This window comes from Trematomus bernacchii, unplaced genomic scaffold, assembly GCF_902827165.1.
Source record: "Trematomus bernacchii unplaced genomic scaffold, fTreBer1.1, whole genome shotgun sequence".
Classification (NCBI taxonomy): Eukaryota; Metazoa; Chordata; class Actinopteri; order Perciformes; family Nototheniidae; genus Trematomus; species Trematomus bernacchii.
In genome coordinates, this window is record NW_022987910.1 from 764,567 (window position 1) to 783,515 (window position 18,949).

The window sequence follows — 18,949 nt, forward strand, 5'->3', positions numbered from 1 at the left end:
CTGACTGACCCAAGGGTTGGTGCTGGTGTGACAGGGAGGCTTCCAAGTGTTCAAAGCAGATGTCATGCTTTCAGTTCATGGCTCAGTGGGGGGGGAGCAGACCCATGTGAGACAGTATCAACGGCTGTAATGTTCTGGGAGCAGGAAATGGTGTCCATTCAGACCAGACCATTAATGTCATGTAGAGCAGCCATAGCATCTCTGTGACTGCACTCAGCCGGACTGCAGCAGGGCAGAACTGGGTGACTTTTAGTGAAGCCGTCCAAGGCCATAGATAAAATGGAACCACGTACTAACAAAAGGGACACAAGGTCATCAATGTCTCTCTTTACCTTTGGCCTAATTGTAAAACAAATTAGTGGAAGAAATGTGGAACACTAATCCATCATCATGTGACATTTAGAGTTAATTTAAATAATTACTTATGGGTTGAAGTCAAATTAACATTAAAACTAAAGTCAGTCAAAATTGGACTTGCACGGATCAGAATCTAATCAATACACCATTTTCCCAGCTCTGTAATGAAAAGGATATCAAGATGAGGTACATTACAGGAGTGTTAAAACATCCAAACATGCACACTTATCTTATTCTAGTAGAGATTAGAGGACAGGTCTAATGTTGTGAACAAAATGATCAAGTCAAGTTATTTTATCTTATGTACCACATTTAATTTAATAATTAATCTTAAATTACTAATAACTTTAAAGAAGGCAACAATTTACAATGTGGATAAGGTGACTACTTATCCAAAGTGTGTGGGTGTGTGTGGGTGTGTGAACAGCTTGTCTGCCCAAGGTTAAAACATTTGGGACAGCAGTGAGAATGTTATGAGAAACAATTTGTTGCTTAGACTGAACTCGAAAGAAGCTGAGATTAGAACATTTGAAATAAATCAAAACACTTGTACATTAATTAAATACATTTGACATTTAGCTTGAGCTGGGTTCAATACTTTCTTTATGGTATTTAAATTGGGCTCAAGTAGAACCTTTACATGGATTTGGCTTGCAACACAAAGTGATACCGATCTCTGTCTGTTATGATTTGAAAGTCTCATGATTTAAAGTGTAGGGCTGTGAAGGAGAGGCCCTTGGAAAACAACCTCTACTTCTTTGTTAACTGTAATTACTTATTGTAAAGAGATTGCAACATTATACTTTTTAAATAATTGCTCAATTCATTTAACACATTTATTATGCACACTGTAATGAAAACGTCAACAAATATATTGATCCTGGCTTAACCAGCGACCTTTACTCTTTTGTTCATAAACTCGGTTTCAGAAAACTTGTCAGTAGTTTAACAACTATTAGAATTGTATTAATGTCTATGGAGACCAATTGGTTGATACGAGAAATCATTTGAAGCAGTTTAATAAAGAATGTTAAACTATATTTAAAACTGTAATTAAACTTCAACTTATATTAATTATCTGAATCCAGTGGCCAGTTGGAATAGATAATCAACAAAGTTTCCATTTTGCAGCAACAGCGCAAAAGGTTTCAACAATCATTTGTATTATGTTTGAGTCTAGTTCTGTCTTATCAGCTTTGTTTCGGAATGTGTTCAAAACATTACGTTTTTTTTTTTCATTATTACCATACAATACATAGATTTAAGAATAAATGAAACAAATAATACAATATTGACCTAAAACAGCAGACAGATTTTGCAACCCTGACCTCCTCAGGCAGGTTGTTTACGACCAGCAATGATGCCTCTTAGGGTCTCAGGGTGCAGGACGGGGCATAGGGTTTATAAAAGGTCACAAACATATCTTAACATACCAGCAATACAATTTAAGAATGTATTCTTAAAAGTAATATAATCTTATTTTCTTCTTACACCTACAGCGCACACCCTGAACAGTGTGCTTCTTGTTTACATTTTCTCTGCACACTCAGATGCAGGACATAAAAACACTTTTGCTTCTTCTTTTCATTTTGCAGCACATCTATACTACCAGAATTTTGCAAAACACTATATATTATTTATCTTTCTCAAGTCATTTACTTTTGGTGAGTTAACTAAAGCTTAGTTTATTTTACCCTGGCTATGGACTGATTCATTATTAGTAGGGCTGTCAAGTTAACGCGTTAATAACGCAAAAAAAAATTAACGCCACTAATTATTTTAACGCGATTAACGCATGTGTATTTTTTGTCCTCGGCCGCCGTAGTTTCAGAGCGCATCGAGTTTAAAATACCATCTACAAGCTGATGCTGACAGCCCCGCTCCTGCTGCCCGCTTGTAGCAGACCACACTTCCACGCTCACCGGCAGGCCCGGACTGGCCATCGGGAGGACCGGGAGGGTGTGTGTATGTGTGGCGCGAGCGAAGCACACCTTACGTGTTGTTGTTAGCATCTGGTGCTAGCTAGCTGAGCTAACGGATATAAGGAGCTGTTTCAATGAAAACAGAGGAGCGACATTTCGCCGACAACTGCGCCGAGCACTTGACTTTATGCAGGTAGCCAGACAGCACACTCAGCACGGATAGTGCCGCAACACAGCTCATACACACAGGCATATATGCCTTGAGCTGCACATAGCTCCAACAATCCTCCACATTCACACACAAACACACACACACACAGTATTGTATGAGAGAGGTTCTAGGTTGAATTGAGGCGAATATTTGTAATGTTCAGGTTGTTGTGTGTAATATTCATGAGAATATTTGTCATTGTTCAAATGATAACAAACAAACATATAAAGCATAGTTGTCCACTCATATGTTGATAAGAGTATTAAAAACTTGAAAAATATCCCTCTAAGGTACATTTAGAACAGATAAAAAATGTGCGATTAATTTTGCGATTAACTATGGACAATCATGCGATTAATCGCGATTAAATATTTTAATCGACTGACAGCCCTAATTATTAGTTGTTACAAAACATGCACAAGACGGCGGTTAGACAAACCAATATAGACCCCTGATACAAACAATCAGACAAACAAACATGAACTCGTAATAAACAACAATGCGACAGCAAAGTTCATCCAGCTCAATTTAGTCCGGATTAAAGAGGTTTCAGAGGGGGTAGGGACTATTTGATCTCTCCCAATGGGAACCCAGTGGGGTACCTTGACTCGTACCTCCACCCTTGTATACAAGTCCTTAGATTGGTGCCTGAAGACCGTCCAAGAGCAATAACTAGCTTATCCTCTTGCGACTCCACTATCCCTGCTCTAGTGGTGCTATGCCCCCCCGATCTGGAGCACAGACTTTTTTTCCTCTACCCTTTCTATCCGAAACCACACAGTTAACTGTAGTCCTACTCGACCAGCCTACACACCTCCCATCATGCTCATCCCAACGATGAAACACAGTTTTGCTCTACACTTGCATACCACTGCCCACCCATGATCAATTAGCCTATAATTTTATGTATGCACCCCGGACCGACACCAGCTCCTCCAGCAATGTAGGGAGCCTGTCGCATCAGGTAATGCACGCACCTCGCACCGGCCAGCACGTCGTAAACGGCCACAAGCCACGAGAGTGCTTTTAAACCGTCTCGTTTTTAATAGAGACGGCGGTGGTGTGAGTTAAAGCTATAGACAAAAGCTGTGATTTTCTCCCTCTGAGTTCACTTCACCAGCTCATGCAGATACGGGGAGGTATTTGACACACATTCCCCGGAGCCGCAGCAGCTGGAGCCGTGTTTTTTTTAGAGGCGCTGGAGGTAATATCTCTGGCTGCTTTAGTTAACTGCTAGTGTTGGCCGCTGAAACCCCCGGAATCTCGGCGATTTGTTCATTACAAATCTCTATTTTGATTTCACACAGAAGTTCCACTTTACTGCTGCCCTCATTAAGGTCTTTTTAAACATCTCCGTGTATGCCTGCACGGCACATACGTCCCGAGCAGCACACACAGAGGGAACCAGCCAAGACAGAGTCCCTGGATGATCCCCTGGGGTTACTAGCCCCAAATGTTCATTAACCAAAACGAAACGCAGCCGCTTAGCTTCACAGATAATTTTAGGATACCGTCAATCACAGATTCTGGTAAGGCAATGTCCAAATGTAGATTTGAAATCACACTTACCAGTCTCTGAAGATCTGTTGGTATCCTGCCGACAACGCCAATTTGTGGAGGAAACTTCTGTGTAGTAATGCATGGAGTCACCGACTCAGGAAGGAGACACGGTGAGAGTTGGAGCTTTGATGTCAAACACTGATGGGTTTATTCAGAGTATTCGGCCGGAGGATTCACATCACAAATCAAAGAGTCAGAGGTTCTGACTACACGGTAGAGTTGCCACGTCAATTCTGAAGAGCCTCTCTCTATGCTAGACCTTTTAACAGGTTCACAGAGAGAAATCAACATCTCTGAAGGAGTAGACTAAACACTGAATCATCTGCGTCCAACGCTCATGGCCTCAAGGATTTCACATCCTAGAGCCCACAAACACCGATAAAGTGCCTCAGTGTTCCCACAACAATTACCCTACGTGCCAGTCAAGTTGACCGGTCTCACACTGGTGACAACACATATGGCACCAAGGCCTTTCCTTAAAGGAGATAACACATGTCAGAGTAAAAGGTTAGATATCTAGAAGAATTATTCCTTAACAATTAACATTTCAGTAACCGTTTTCAGAAGCGTGTGTCTGTAAATGAAGACAACCTTCGTGGAGGTGTTTAAAGGTCAATAAAAGTAATTGTATTTTGTGGAATAAGGGTTTGTTGACTTACACTGGCTGGTTGGGTTTTTACTTTTGCCATAATAACACACGGTGTGTTCATTTCATATATAAACTTTATGGGTTTTCACCATAGACTGTATATATAAAGGTTTTCACATGTATCTGTCACAAAAACACACTTGGCTTTAGCTTTCAATAAATGAACATATTGTATAAAAACATGCTTCACTGTAATCTCTGGTTTAATCACATGTTTTGTATCCCACAGATGAGCAGGATGAATTTTTGAGGACTGGTTCCAGTGATTGTCTACAGTTCTACTTGAATCATATGTTTTACTCTGAAATCTTTTATAATGTTGTCCTTCAGCAATTGTTTTATCTTTTCTTAAATTACTTTTCATTAAATCTGTATTGTATTTACATGTTTGCCAATAAAAGTGATAAAACACACTATAAAAAAGCCTGCTATTTGAACCACTTACCTCAGAGTCGTGTCTGGTGCAGCTTGGTCTAGAAATCTTCTGATAAACTTAAACCTCGTCACTTTAGGATGCATTTTCCAGAAATTGCAATTGCAGTAGAAAAGATGGATTTTGACAGCAGTTTGTCTCATTTCTACTGTGAGGCACTATCCCAAAACTAGCTCTGTAAATAAAAATGAATAATATTAATTTATTCAAAATGTGTTTAAATAGAGTGAATATTGACAATTTGCTCCAATAATATTTTAATTAAGGTGGCTCGTTCTCTAAGATCATCAATTTTGTTTTTCATCCTGTTGTCCATTTGTTAGAATGCGCTACCTTATTTAAGCATAATGGCACATAGGAAGTTCATGTTTGTATAAATACATTTCTTACTTAATAGATATGATTGAGCAGCTTTAATTGTCTGAACACACACTAAAACAAATTGCGGAGAAATCATGTTAACTCAGTTTCCTTGTTTGAAGGGGACTATTCTACTCTTTGATCATGATAACTGGGGAAATGCAGCGACGGAAGTATGAAGATCCCAAGATATTTTTGATCCGAAAATGATTTGGTCAGTGGCGACTGGTCATTAGGGGCAGGTGGGGCACAGCCCCACCTAGTGTCAGCAGAAAGTATTACAAATAATGATTACAAAAATGCAAAAAAAAAAAAATAAAAAAAAATATATAAAATATATTTTAAGATCATGTTTAATCATCTGATTCGTCTGTACATTGCTGTTTTAGTCTGTGTTCTTCTAATTAGTGTGTCTACAGTCACAGTGTGTGCCTATTGAGCTGTTTAGAGCCATGTGGGACAAAACCTGATTATGCCCCTTCCTCTCGCTGTGAAGTCAACGGTGACTGTAAAAACTTCACTGCGCATGCTCAGAGTATTTTGTAATGAAATGTGTGTGGCAAAAAAATAATGACCAGAGGGGCATGGAGCTACCATCCCCAACATATGTCATCTCAAATCATTCAGAGCTGATTGGCTGTAAGTACGTGTGCCGCGAAAAGTGTGGTGTGTGAAGAGGAGACGAGAGAGCTGCAGTGACGCGTCCTAAAACCAGGAAGTAAGCACAAAAAAGCAATGAGATTTCTCCAGAGGATTTTAGAAAATAGCTCGAAATAAGATCTGTGGGAAACGTACCTGTTAGATAAATGCACGTTTTGATTAGCCGGATAACATCCACATGTCTACCCTACTTATATAATTTTTTTATCATAAATCTATGGATTAGATTTATGATAGACTTTTGAAACTACAAGAACATAAGGAGGACTTTTACAAAAAAAGTAATAGAAATGTTTGTCCAGAAGGATAGGCAAATGGACTTCATCTTCAAGTCAAGGTAAGACCGCCATTTTATTGAAAATGGGATCTTACTAAGAGAGAACAATTCAATATTTAAATGATAAAATTACATTTTTTGGGTATCCTTTTGTTGAACTGTCTGTTGAAAATTAATCGAAGCATCAGACAAAAAAAGCTTTTGAAAATAATATTATATTTTGGTTTAGGTCAAAATATAATATTTGTAAACCTGAAGAGTCAGTGCCAGTGCCTCACCAGCCATGAACCTCACTGCACGTCACTGCAGAAGCTTATATATAGACATCTAAGTTTTTTGTGCCCCACCACTTTTGTACATATAAAAACGCCACTGGATTTGGTCCACTAAAATACACAATTGTGCTGATTAATACACGTTATTATTTATAAAGTGGAGGTTTCCAAGAACATGTCAGTTCAAATGAATCCATAATGTATACTGTTACAGTCCAGTCCACTGAATCCTATTCTCTTTTTAGTAGTGCCCTTTCAGCATATGAACCATGACCCTACGGCTCTGTTTATGACTATTGCGAAACTGTTACACTTCCGGTATATGCCTCAAAACCCTTCAGAATAAAATCAAGGTATTTTTAGTTTTTCTATTTTAGTACCGGTGTTTCCATTTAAACATCCTACCACATATATGTTTTCTACCGGTAGTAGTATTCTTGCATATTAAAAAATTAGATGATTTTTAAGTAAAGTATGTGCAAGGAGGAGTTTGGATGTGCGTTTTGTCAATAGCATGCTTTTATTCTGAAGTGGATCGGCATTCGGAAGTCGTCATGTTGATGCTGGCGGAACTTAAACCGAAAGTTATAACTGACAAAACGAAGAGGAAATAAGTTAAAATAAACCACTGGGGAAATTATCGTACACTGTATAGTTTATTATGTTTACCTTGATTATCTCCTGCTAAACGCTCATTTCTAACAGATCTCTTACTCGTGAAACCGTCATGTTATCTTGAGTATCAATGTTTTCAAATAGGAAGGGTGGAGAGCCTTCATTTTGCCACGGAGGAAATTACATTTCATTTGAAGTTATTGCGAAAAGGAGGATTTAGTTGATATCAATTAATTTCACAGCTGCAGTTTATGAGTCTGCTACGACCAGGAACATGGACCCGGACACTGAAGTTGCAAGGTGGGTGTTGTCTTACACTTTTTGTCACGAAGGATAGTTCACCTGCCATCTTTAATCCTCTGTCACTTCAGGACATTTCACACACGCTATGTTTCGTCAAATGCTAAATTACCCGCCTTGTGGGTTGTTTTACTTGTTTTTAATATACCTGTAGAACTGTATTACACTAGGAGTTAATTCACTGCTAACGTTGGTATAGGTGAGAGTTAACACTGCTTTACTACACCCACACACGAGTTATTTCAACTCATTTATTAATGGAACTCCATTTTCGCCACTGATGAGGAAAAAGCATCCTGTAAGTCAGTATAATGAGAAACATGTTATAATAACATTCTTTTCATAATGACTACTAAAAGCTTCATCATTTTGAGAGTCAAGCTAAAGCTCCGCTATTTTGAGATACTATGTTTAGTGAGATACAATCTATTTTCAAGAAAGTCTGTCATAATAAGGAGTAAAATAAACACATGGCCTAAATGTCATTCCACCCTTATGGGCCAGATATTTTACATCTTGTTAAATTACTCTGCCAGTCTTTGATCACCTACGACTTATAAACAGTATTATTGGACATATATCTGTAACATTTGGTCCATGATTACTAAATGAACTCTTTATCTTAAAGCAATGTCACACCCAGTGGTATGCTAACACAATGTTTCTATCCCTTTAGCATTTTCAGGCATGAGAATGGGGAAGAGGAAAAGAAGAAGTGGACGAGGCCACCCTCCAGCTATGGTTCCATGAAGAGTGACAGTGATCACACGATGGAGGACGTAGAGGAGGGAAAAGAGGAAGGGGTTGCTGTTACCTTCCATCCTCCATTACCTGTGGTGCAACCTGACGTGCTTATTAATGATGGGACAGGGTACTGAGTCTTTTTTATAGAATTTGAGGATTATCTCAAGGTTTTGGCCATTTAACCACAGATGGCAAAAGGCTTCACATTACTGCATACTTTACTTTTTTTGTTACTCTACCTCTAATTTCGTGTTGGGACTCGTACAAATTCCTGAGACCAGCAGGCCAAAGTGAATGTATTTTAGTCCTGTCTGAGCTCTAGGTGGCAGTGAGAACGTTTTCAAAAATGACTATGCACAAGTCTGTTTTCCTACCTCATACACCTAAGTAGACATTTTAGTATATTATGCAAGTCAAGGGACTTGAATTTGAATAGGTGGGGTTTCTTTTATTAGCCTTTCTGAACAGCTGGAACATCATACCGGGAGTTTCTGTACATATTCAACTTTTCATGATTATCTGCTACTTTTACTAAACAGTGAAATGTTAACATTCTGCCACCTGCCAAACCGTTGCCCAGAATAAAATGTATCCCCTCGATTGGCAAAGCTGGACGTACACCAACAGCTACTTCACCTTTAACAAGGTCACAGTCAATATACACCTTATGAACAGGAATAGGAAAAACTTTTAATCCCATCCCCCAACTCAGAACTGTGTCACCTGTGTCACTTTCACCAGACAACGGCAAAACAGAGTCAACAATATAGGAGTCAAAAGCCCCTGTGTCCCGCAAGATTTTTATTGGAACTCTGACATCACTACCTACCAATGACACCAAGCCGTCTCGTATAAATGGAATATAAGATGCCAAAACCTCAGATCCACATAAATGGGATTTAAGCACATCGGCAACACAGCAGCTTTTCACAGGCACAGCCAACGCAACAGGCCCAACAAAACATCTTCCTCCCTCAGATTTTGCTCTAATCGCAGGACATTCTGCCTTCCAATGGCCTTTTTCACGACAGTAGTGGCAATTATCGTTGTTTTTATCCACATCAGATTTTACCAAACTCAATTTCCTTGGATCCATCCCAACCTCCTTTCTATTTCCTTCACAAACAGTTAGTGCCCCAGAGCGTCCTCCGAACCTGCTCTTATGAAGCAACACAAACTCATCAGCTGCCACAGCAGCTCCAGCCGCGGAAATTAACTTGTGCTCTGTTATGTAGGTAGCAATCTTGTCAGGAAGAATATTTTTGAACTGTTCCAAAATCATGAGTTCACACAAATCGTCAAAAGAATCGATTTCAAGAGCAGTTAACCAACGCTTAAAATGAACAGACAAATCCCTCGCCATCTCCACATATGTTTGATCTTGTTTTTGCTCAAAGAACCTAAAACGCTGTCGATAGGCCTCTGGCACCAGTTCATATGCTCTAAGCACTGCCAATTTTATTTTACTATAGCTAGAGCTATCTTCCAGACATAAGGAGGAATATGCAGACTGCGCTCTTCCTGTGAGAACACACTGAAGCATCAAAGCGCAGTCCGCATCAGGCCACTCTCTAGCCCTAGCTACACGTTCAAATAACAAAAAAAACGTGTCAGGATCACTTTCATTAAAGTGAGGCAGCAAGCGCAGGTTACCAATATCAAAGCGATGAGGAGACCTGGTCACCTGTTCACCCTGCCCCTCACCGGACAACGCGCTATCTCTGAGAATAGCCAGACGATGTCCCTCCAACTCTATCTTGGCTTTCTCAGATTCTTGTCGCATCCGCTCCACTGTGATTTCCTTTTCAATTCCCAACTCATACTTCCTTTTGTCATGTTCCAGCTGTAACAACAACAATTCCCTCTGCTGCTCAAAGAAAGTGCACTTGCCTGAAAACGAGGTTTTAACAAAACCCCCTCTTCCTTTGCAGCAAAAACTCCCGTCTCCCTTAACGTCGACACTATAGAGTCTTTTATGTTGTCTTTCACCCTTCTATCCCCGACAATAGACACAGAGAAATGCTCAGCAATTAAGAGCAGCTGCTCTCTTGAAAAAGTACCAAGCAACTCCTGAGACGGAGCTTCAATAAATGCCTCTACGTCAGCCATATTAACTTCCAACGACCCCTCACCGGAACATAACACCGGACCTTTAAACCGAGAGATGAGAAAGAAAAAACACAAAAACAAACCGGACAGATACCACCACACTTATTATGCGTCCAAAGTGGAACAACACTAATGTTCTGATTGGAGTTTCCCCACTAACTCACCATCCCACTGACTAATCTCCTCCCTAGTCTTCATGCAGTTACTTGTGGTGGGTATTTATGCACCGGAGACCGCTGGCCCAGCAAAGCGACTAGCAAGCTAGCAACACTACTGTGACCACGGCCATGCTCCCAAGCCAAAGCGTCAACCACTTTCTCCGCAACACTACACACCCCGCTCAACAATCCCAAGGGAACCGCCGCTTAACCTGCCAGGGAAAACTCCGCACCGCTCCGCACCGCTCCACCTGCAACGCACCAACAAACCCCGACGAGAGAAAAAAGTGAAAAACAAACCAAAACAAACAGCTGACCACGGCTAAGAACAACTAGCAACCCCTCTCCCGAAATATAATACCAACCAAATCAAAGCTTCACAAAGTAATCAAATCAGTCCCCAAACAACAATCTGAAATGTCCTTCCCACAACGAGCCGAAACAAAGAAACCGGCCGCACTGCAAACGCGCTCCCAACAAACTTTATCCACGCGCACCAACTCCCAACACACATCTTACAGTACCTATCCGTTGCTGTATCACAGATAAAAGAAGTGGACGAGCCCCCATCTGTCATGGCCTGGCTCTTGGCCATAACAAAAAGCGTGGGAAAGGACAAGAACATGTATGAAAAATATATTTATTAACAAAAGGTTGTCATAAACAAAGAAAAACTAACGCAAAGGAACAAGCCAAAAAAGGCTAAGCAACGTGGCTGCTCCGTGGTCAGGTCCTCTGCGGGAGAGCAAGGAGAGTCTGCTCAGGCCTTTTAATCCTCTGGTGCCAGCAGACAGGTGTCCTCAATCAGCGCTGACACAACAGAGGGAGAACATTAAAGGGCCATGCACACACACACCACAGGAGACAGTAAAGCAGGGGTCGTCACACCAGTATATATTATACCCAATATATATAACTATGTACACTTGCCCATGAGAAATGGTTTTGTAGAGTTGTACAGCTGATGCATAAAAAAGTGAAGTCTGTTCATAATCAGCGTTCATCAGGTCTCCCTGCTGGGGAATACAGTGTCACATCAGGCAGATCATGAACAGCAGCGTACTGTACTGATGTTTATGGAACTTTAGCCAACATGTCAAGGGAAGGATCAACCTTTGAATGCCATAATTGTACTTTTCTTTTTTGATGTAAAAGCAGAGATTTTGCTCTTTGTTGCTCCAAAAAGTCAACTTGTAAATATTGAAGGGAGGTATTACTTTCAGTGACTAAATAATTACTAGTCACAGGTTAACCAGATTGGTGTCCCACATTTTTTGTCCAGGATGCAAATGCTTCGCCCAGACTCTCCAGAGACCTACTACACCATGACCACTCAGCACACCAAACTAGCAGGAGGTCTTGTCATTGACACAAGGTGAAGGACACACACACACACACACACACACACACACACACACACACACACACACACACACACACACACACACACACACACACACACACACACACACACACACACACACACACACACACACACACACACCATTTTCTGATGCAGATACATTTCAAAATGATATTTATTATCTGTTAAAAATCATTGGAAATCGATTCCTTGCTACCAATGTCGCCTCTGGACATAATTTAACATTTAATGAGTTGTATCATCACATTAGTTTATATGTGAAAACATTTAAATTAGTTGTAAACTTATGTTTTGAATATATTAAAAAATTCAATATCCAAACATAGGTGTTGCAAAATGTGTGTTTTTTTTCTACAAGGGCCAAAATGCAGCTAAATATCATGATGATTCATGTAGAATATTAGCTCTTTCTCACCTTCTTACCTGTTTTACTGTTGTGGTTTAGAGGCCAAAGATTCATTAGGGAAGTCTTAAAACAGGTTTAAATATCCTAATTCTGGGAATTGAAAAGAAAAGTGGTTTAAAGGTCAAAGATGGGTTCGGGTTACAGTAAAACAGGGGGAAATGTGTGCAAAATGGATGAGAGAGAAGGATGAGAGGAATATCAAAATGTTAGAAAAGTGTCAAAATAACTATAATTTCACAGGAAGACTAGGGGTAGAGGAATGTGAGAATTTGGTTAGTGATATTGCCAAATATCTGGAACAAACTACCAGAAACCTGCAGGTCCGCTGCAACTCTTACTACTTTTAAATCCAGGCTGAAAACGTTTCTTTTTGCCGCTGCTTTTAATTGAACTATTCACATCTTACACTGCACTGTAATTTTTATTCGTGTACCTGTGTTATTCATGTTTTATTACCTTTGCTTTTTAATGTTTCTAATGTGTTTAATGCTCTTAATGTCTTTCATTTTTGAAAAGCACTTTGAATTGCCTTGTGTTGAAAAGTGCTATATAAATAAACTTGCCTTGCCTTGTTGTCTATCAGGTCTTCTGATCTGGGGGATCTTCCAGAAAATGACTTGGAGGATGCAGATGAACCTTTGTTGGCTGATTCCCCAGAACCACCTTTGCCGGTTGAACCAGAAGAAACAACTAGTGAGAACAGCCAGCCAGGCACACTACACCCAGAGCAGGACATGCCCCATATTTTCAAGGTGAGCCCATCATAGCTGATTAGTCAGTTAAATAAATATCACAACAATAGGATTAAGTAAAACAAGTACATTTACAGATATGAAAAAAGAAAATTAAGAATATATATGTCGTTCATCGTGGATAATATGGGGGGGGCTTTCCTACAGTATTTGTCAAAATAACTTTTTCTATTCATGTTTATAACATTATAAACAAACATAAAAAAAGTTTGCTAATTCTGTATGTTTTGGGTAATTAGGTATTTTTTTTGGTATAAAAAAACTAGTTTGTTGATATATCATAAAAATGTAATGGTTGCGCCTCCTTAATATGGCCAACGAGACGCCTACATAATATCTGAGACAAAATGTTAACTTGTATTTTTGTTCTACCTTCTCTCTGTCTGCAGAGTATCCAGAATGTTTTGACACTCCTCTCTTTTGAAGACCTCTTACAATTTAAGACGTGGTTTTACCAGTGGGAACGAGACCTTAGCCGGAAACAAGCGATGGAGGGAGACCTTCTTGATTTTGTGGACATGATCCTGGAGAGACTCGGTATCTAAACACATCTATTGAACATTAATTGTGAATGGGACTGTACAAATAGAGCTTAAAATGGAGAGGGACACATTTTGACTGTTGGGATAGCAGCTTTAGACCAAACACTTTATTGTTAAGGAAAAATTGAATTTAGCTTTAAGACTTGAATAGTTATCGTTTCATTTATAGTCAAATGCATTGTTAAGGAATAATTGACGAGCCTTATGGAGAGGACAGGGTCTTATAGTGGTTGCTTACCAGTTTTCTTTTTGATTAAATTCTGTTTTGCAGGACAGGATCGTTCCCTGTCGCATACAATACAAACCCTGAAAAGCATCGGCAAGATAGCAGAGGCAGACCAACTACGTAGTATGTGTAAAAGAGGCAAGTATGACTTTTGATGGAGGATTAAAGGCTTCTGGGCACCAGTTTCAAGAGAACAGTAAACATTTCAAATCTGATTGGCTGCAGCGTGTGCATTATCAGGACGTCCTGCAGCAAATCAGACACAAGCATTTTATCCTTTATGTTGTTCCATTGAAACATTTTCAAAATGAATGTGCTAGTTACATTGTAAAAGCCTTAATATAAAATGTGTAACCACCTGTTTAAAATGTATTGCAGCTTTTTGACAAGCTAACATTTAAATAGAACAACAAGCTATTTTATAATTTCCACCATCTGAAGACCACAGGATTTTGACTGTAACACACAATGCTGAAGTACTACCCTTTCTCAAATGTGATATGTGTTATCACCACTTACACCTTCCAAACCAAACGTCGGTTTTCTTACGTTCCACTTTGTCTTTCTGCACTGACAGCGCTGGTCCGTTTTCAACTGCAGCAGGAATTGTCCAGAAAACACAAATATATCCACGAGGGGGTTGTTCAAGCCGGAAAGCAGAATTTATTCGAATCCATCTACGTAGAGCCCCAGATTTCCACCTGTGGTTATGGAGGAATTGACCCCTCCCATGAATTCCGACCCTATCCACCAACCCATGTCAGGGTCCCCAGTCCCAACACCTTCGTCGGGCTGAACGATCTGTTGCGACTACAAAAGGAAGATGGTACACCAGCGAGGACCGTGGTCACCACTGGCTTTGCAGGCATGGGCATGTCTGTGTCTAAGGCGAAATTCTGCCTGAATTGGGCAGAAATGCGTGCAAATAAGGTAAATCAACAAAAACAAGTTCGTTTTTTTGACCTATTTGTTGTGACTGACAAAATTCTTTTGTCCATGTTTGCTCAGGATCTGCAGTTCGTTTTCAAGCTTTCTTTCCGGAATTTCTGGACCCTGCGAAAAAATGAAAATCATATCGCAAAGACGATGTCCATCATGGATGTGTTGGAATATTATTATCCTGAGTGCAAAGACATGAAATTCCTGGAGGACGAGGACTGTAAATTTGTCGTCGTCATGGACTCACTTGATTGTTACCGAGAACATCTGGACTGGAAGGTAAGCCATCTGCACACCACAGCTAAAACCCATTCACAACTGTAACACAAAAAATGAGCGTTAAAAACCAACCACCATCAAGTTTAAAATCTTTATATCACTTTACAGTTCTTGAAGGTGGGCTAATAATTAGTAAATAAAGCAGTTTGTATCGTAAGCAGTTGGCAAGTAAACAATCCAGGAGTGTTTTAAACGCTGCTTTCTGGTTTCCTTATCTGATGAATGACGATGTCAAACTGATATATTTCTCCTGTGTTTTCTGTACAGAATGCTCCAGTAATAAATGACAATGTCACCAAAGCAACCCCCGCCGTCCTGATTGTGAATATCGTCCGAGGTACTGTGCTCCGTGGGGCTTGCGTTTGGATCCTGGGGAGACGGACTGCTATCTCCCAAATACCACCTCAGTTCATTGATGTCTTCACAGAGATACAGGGCTTCAGGTGTGTGTAGATGGACAGTGTGTTTGTGTTAGGTACAGACTCTAATCCAGGGGTGTCTAAACTACGGCCCTGGGGCCAAATGCGGCCCGCTGTCCATTTTGAATCGGCCCTCAGCAAATTCAAAAAAGTATAATGTAACAAATGAAACTTGTGCTTGTCTTATATTGTACTTCTTAAATATACATGTACAAATATATTACACAGTAGTATTCATGTGTTAATAAGCCCACTTTTCAAATAAATTCAGTCAATTAAAGTTGGGAACATTTTCTAACAAATCTTAGTTGATAAGAAAAAAGGCCCAATTACTTATTTGCATAACAAGCTTGAAATACACCCTTCATATTTCCCCTTATTATAATCACTCTGAGGCTTCTGTTTTAAGGGATGAGCTGCCAACAGAACAAATGAAACCCTATAGAGAGCTGTGATATAGGCTGTTCTTTTTCTAAAGCCATTTTCAAGTATCAAGCACACTATACCTAATTAATTTAGCTAACTTATAACTGACCTTATGAGGCAATATACCTCACCTCTAGGGAGTGGCCCAGCCATTCGTATATCTTTCTGTATGTGGCCCTCTGTGAAAAAAGTTTGGACACCCCTGCTCTAATCATTTTCTTAAATTTGCAGGTATTTTAAGTATCCTGTGTCAACTTATTTAGCCCATCCATTTAGTAGTTTTGATTATGTACAGTTATACTATTTTTTTGCAGTTCCAGACCATTTTTATCTTTTCTCCCCCTCTTTTCTCCAGTGATACGATGAAGGATGAATACCTGACCAAGCGTTACGAAAACGCAGCGCTAGCAGCAAAGATCGTGGCGCATTATAAGCTCCTCCCGTCCCTCGTTATTCTCACCCGACAACCCTTCGTGTGCTGGATGGTGGCCACAGTGTTCAAGCGCAACTTCAAATATCGGGGCTATGGGGAGAACCCGCCCAGGCTGACGCCGTTCTACATCAATGTTTTGGTTGTCCAGATGAATCGCAGGCTGGAGTTCTACTACGGAAAGGCGGAAAATGAACTGGTATATTTTTTTGTCTGTGTCTTTTTATCGTCTCAGTTAGATTAGTTATATTAACATAATCCCCTTCGTTCGTGAAAATAGAACACCTAATTGCTAAGGGGTCACGCATTTCCTGAATCTACTTTTTTAATACTTTTTACATTTAACATTCGGGGATACAATATCATGAACACCTGTGCCATCTCTTTCATTTTGATTGGCACTGATTTAAAATCAAACTCTAGCCTCCAACACCTGTATGACAGAGTTTTAACAAAACAAACAATGCAGTTTGACTGACTTAATTAGTTCAAGCTGACAAAAGAGACATTTGCGGAGCAGCTAATAGCTAACCAAAACATCAGAATGTTTCACTTCAATGTCTCTTTTCCACTCAGAAATGGTCCCCTGATGATAAAATGGTGGCGACTAAGATCGGGAAGATGGCCTTCAAGATGCTGGAGAAGAACATCAGTGTGTTCTGTGAAGAGGACGTGAAGGAGTACGGTGTGAGCTTCACGGAGGTGACGTTGTTGTCCGGTCTGTGCACCGAGCTCCCTGCCTCATTGGGAAGGTTCTGCTTCGTACACTTCAGCGTGCAGGTACAACTCTCCATCTTACAGCACCTGAGTATCATAAAACCTTATTTGAATTCTGTACTGGTATTATAAAACATGAAAAAAAAACATTCACAATTTAGTTAAAGGGGGTGTGTGGGAGAGAAACTCCCTTACATGCACTATTCGTACACAAAAAATAAAAGGGAAGAGGAATATTTTAAAATACCAACAAATAACAGAACAATTAACAATGGGACACAGGATTAGAACTGAATCAAAACAACGTCTTTTCCCCTCCAGGAGTTCATGGCCGCTTTGTACGTCTTCACAATGTTTCGCGAAGAGTCCAAGAATGTTCTGGAGAGCATGTTGTTGCCGAGGCCCAAGCTCTTCGCATCCAAGGATCAGACCAGATCAGTGGCCGGCGTCGTCCAGAGCGCCTTATCGCGGACCCTCAGCTCCCCGCTGGGCCACTACGACATGTTCCTGCGCTTTCTGTGCGGCTTGCTCGCCCCGGACTGCCACGACAGTCAGCTGGCCGGTTTTCTGTTCCGCTACCACATGCCGAAGGTGGGGGGGCTGGACGAGACGCAGCGGCTGCTGCAGCAGGCAATAAAGACCGCTGAAGTTAAGAATCGAGACCGGGTGGAGAACTTAAAGGAGTGCCTTAGAGAAATGACCCAGACAGATGAGTGAGTCAGGGTTAAACGGCATCATGGAAATCAGTGTCACTTGGAATGGAAATGTACTATATGGAAAAGATAGATACAAATACAGCCTGCTCTGTTATATTTCATCATAGAATTCATGAGTGATCAAAGTGTGATGCTCAAAACAGTGAAAACATAAGTGATAAAGTGACTTGTTCAAGTTGGTGTCATTTTAGCTTTGATAATGTCATACAATGGACGTTGATGAGGATATCAAACTGTCTGTCAGTCCCTGATTCAACAGACGAATGAACATGTTGTCCTATGCTTTCCGTTACATTAGAGTTTAAGCAAAACTACATTAAGTTTGTCATGTTTTACAATCAGCACTAAGAGACTTCTAATCAGTCATTTTTATTTTAGATGTGCTTTTATTTGAAACCATATGCATTGGAGGGAACAAGCAAGTAACTTTTGAAACAGGAAAATACTGAAAATGTCAAAAAGTTGTAGGTTAGTTCCAAATGCAATATGGATGAAAGGTTATGGTATGGGTGAATAATGTATTCCTAAATTAGTCTGGATTGATATCATAGTGTGTATGCATATTTGTCTCGGGCGATTCTTTGTGCTTTTGTACTTGCTGAATTATAGATTCATTCTTCTGTTTACCTTTTCTACCATTAATCAACATAAAATCGAATATTATGGAATGTCAGCTTTTATGTGCATTTGTTTATTGTTTTTATATTTATTGTTTTTATATGTTACCTGCTGACAAACATTTAAAGACCAACTAAATGCAATGACATTTTCTCTGTGTATAAGATGTGTGTGTGTGTGGCTGTCTTCCCTCAAGAAATATGATACAATAAGGTAAATGCCGATCATTGATAAAGTGAAAATGGATGACATTTTCTGAGCACTTACTGTAATCATCTCCTAATGGATTTGTTCATACATTTTCTAAATATGATTTTTTGCATATTTTACATTGTTGTCCTGAGATCCTTTAAACAACAGTGTTTGTATTTGGTTTCAGTCATCTTTTGTGTTTTACTCCACAATGGATTTATATTGGGGAGTGGGTATTGCTTTATTATAAAGAAAATAAAAAAACAAACATGG

General features: G+C 39.9%; 1 protein-coding gene across 1 annotated transcript; it reads left to right on the forward strand.

Annotated features, from left to right (window-relative positions):
• Positions 1-7,253: 7,253 nt before the first annotated feature.
• Positions 7,254-18,949, forward strand: nlrc3l (NLR family, CARD domain containing 3-like). The gene is made up of 12 exons (XM_034115059.1): positions 7,254-7,619; positions 8,296-8,490; positions 11,913-12,005; positions 13,004-13,172; positions 13,562-13,709; positions 13,986-14,078; positions 14,518-14,870; positions 14,949-15,158; positions 15,426-15,601; positions 16,359-16,632; positions 17,010-17,213; positions 17,472-18,949. The coding sequence occupies exons 1-12, from the start codon at positions 7,594-7,596 to the stop codon at positions 17,865-17,867; spliced, it is 2,337 nt and encodes a 778-aa protein (XP_033970950.1). The 5' UTR covers positions 7,254-7,593; the 3' UTR covers positions 17,868-18,949.

What these genes read in the sequence shown, in the direction of transcription:
- nlrc3l (XM_034115059.1), top strand. Translation starts at nt 7,594, where the DNA reads ATGGACCCGGACACTGAAGTTGCAAG. An exon ending in CTTATTAATGATGGGACAGG is followed by an intron (nt 8,491 to 11,912) that starts GTACTGAGTCTT and finishes TTTTTTGTCCAG; the next exon opens with GATGCAAATGCTTCGCCCAG. An exon ending in ACGTAGTATGTGTAAAAGAG is followed by an intron (nt 14,079 to 14,517) that starts GCAAGTATGACT and finishes CTGCACTGACAG; the next exon opens with CGCTGGTCCGTTTTCAACTG.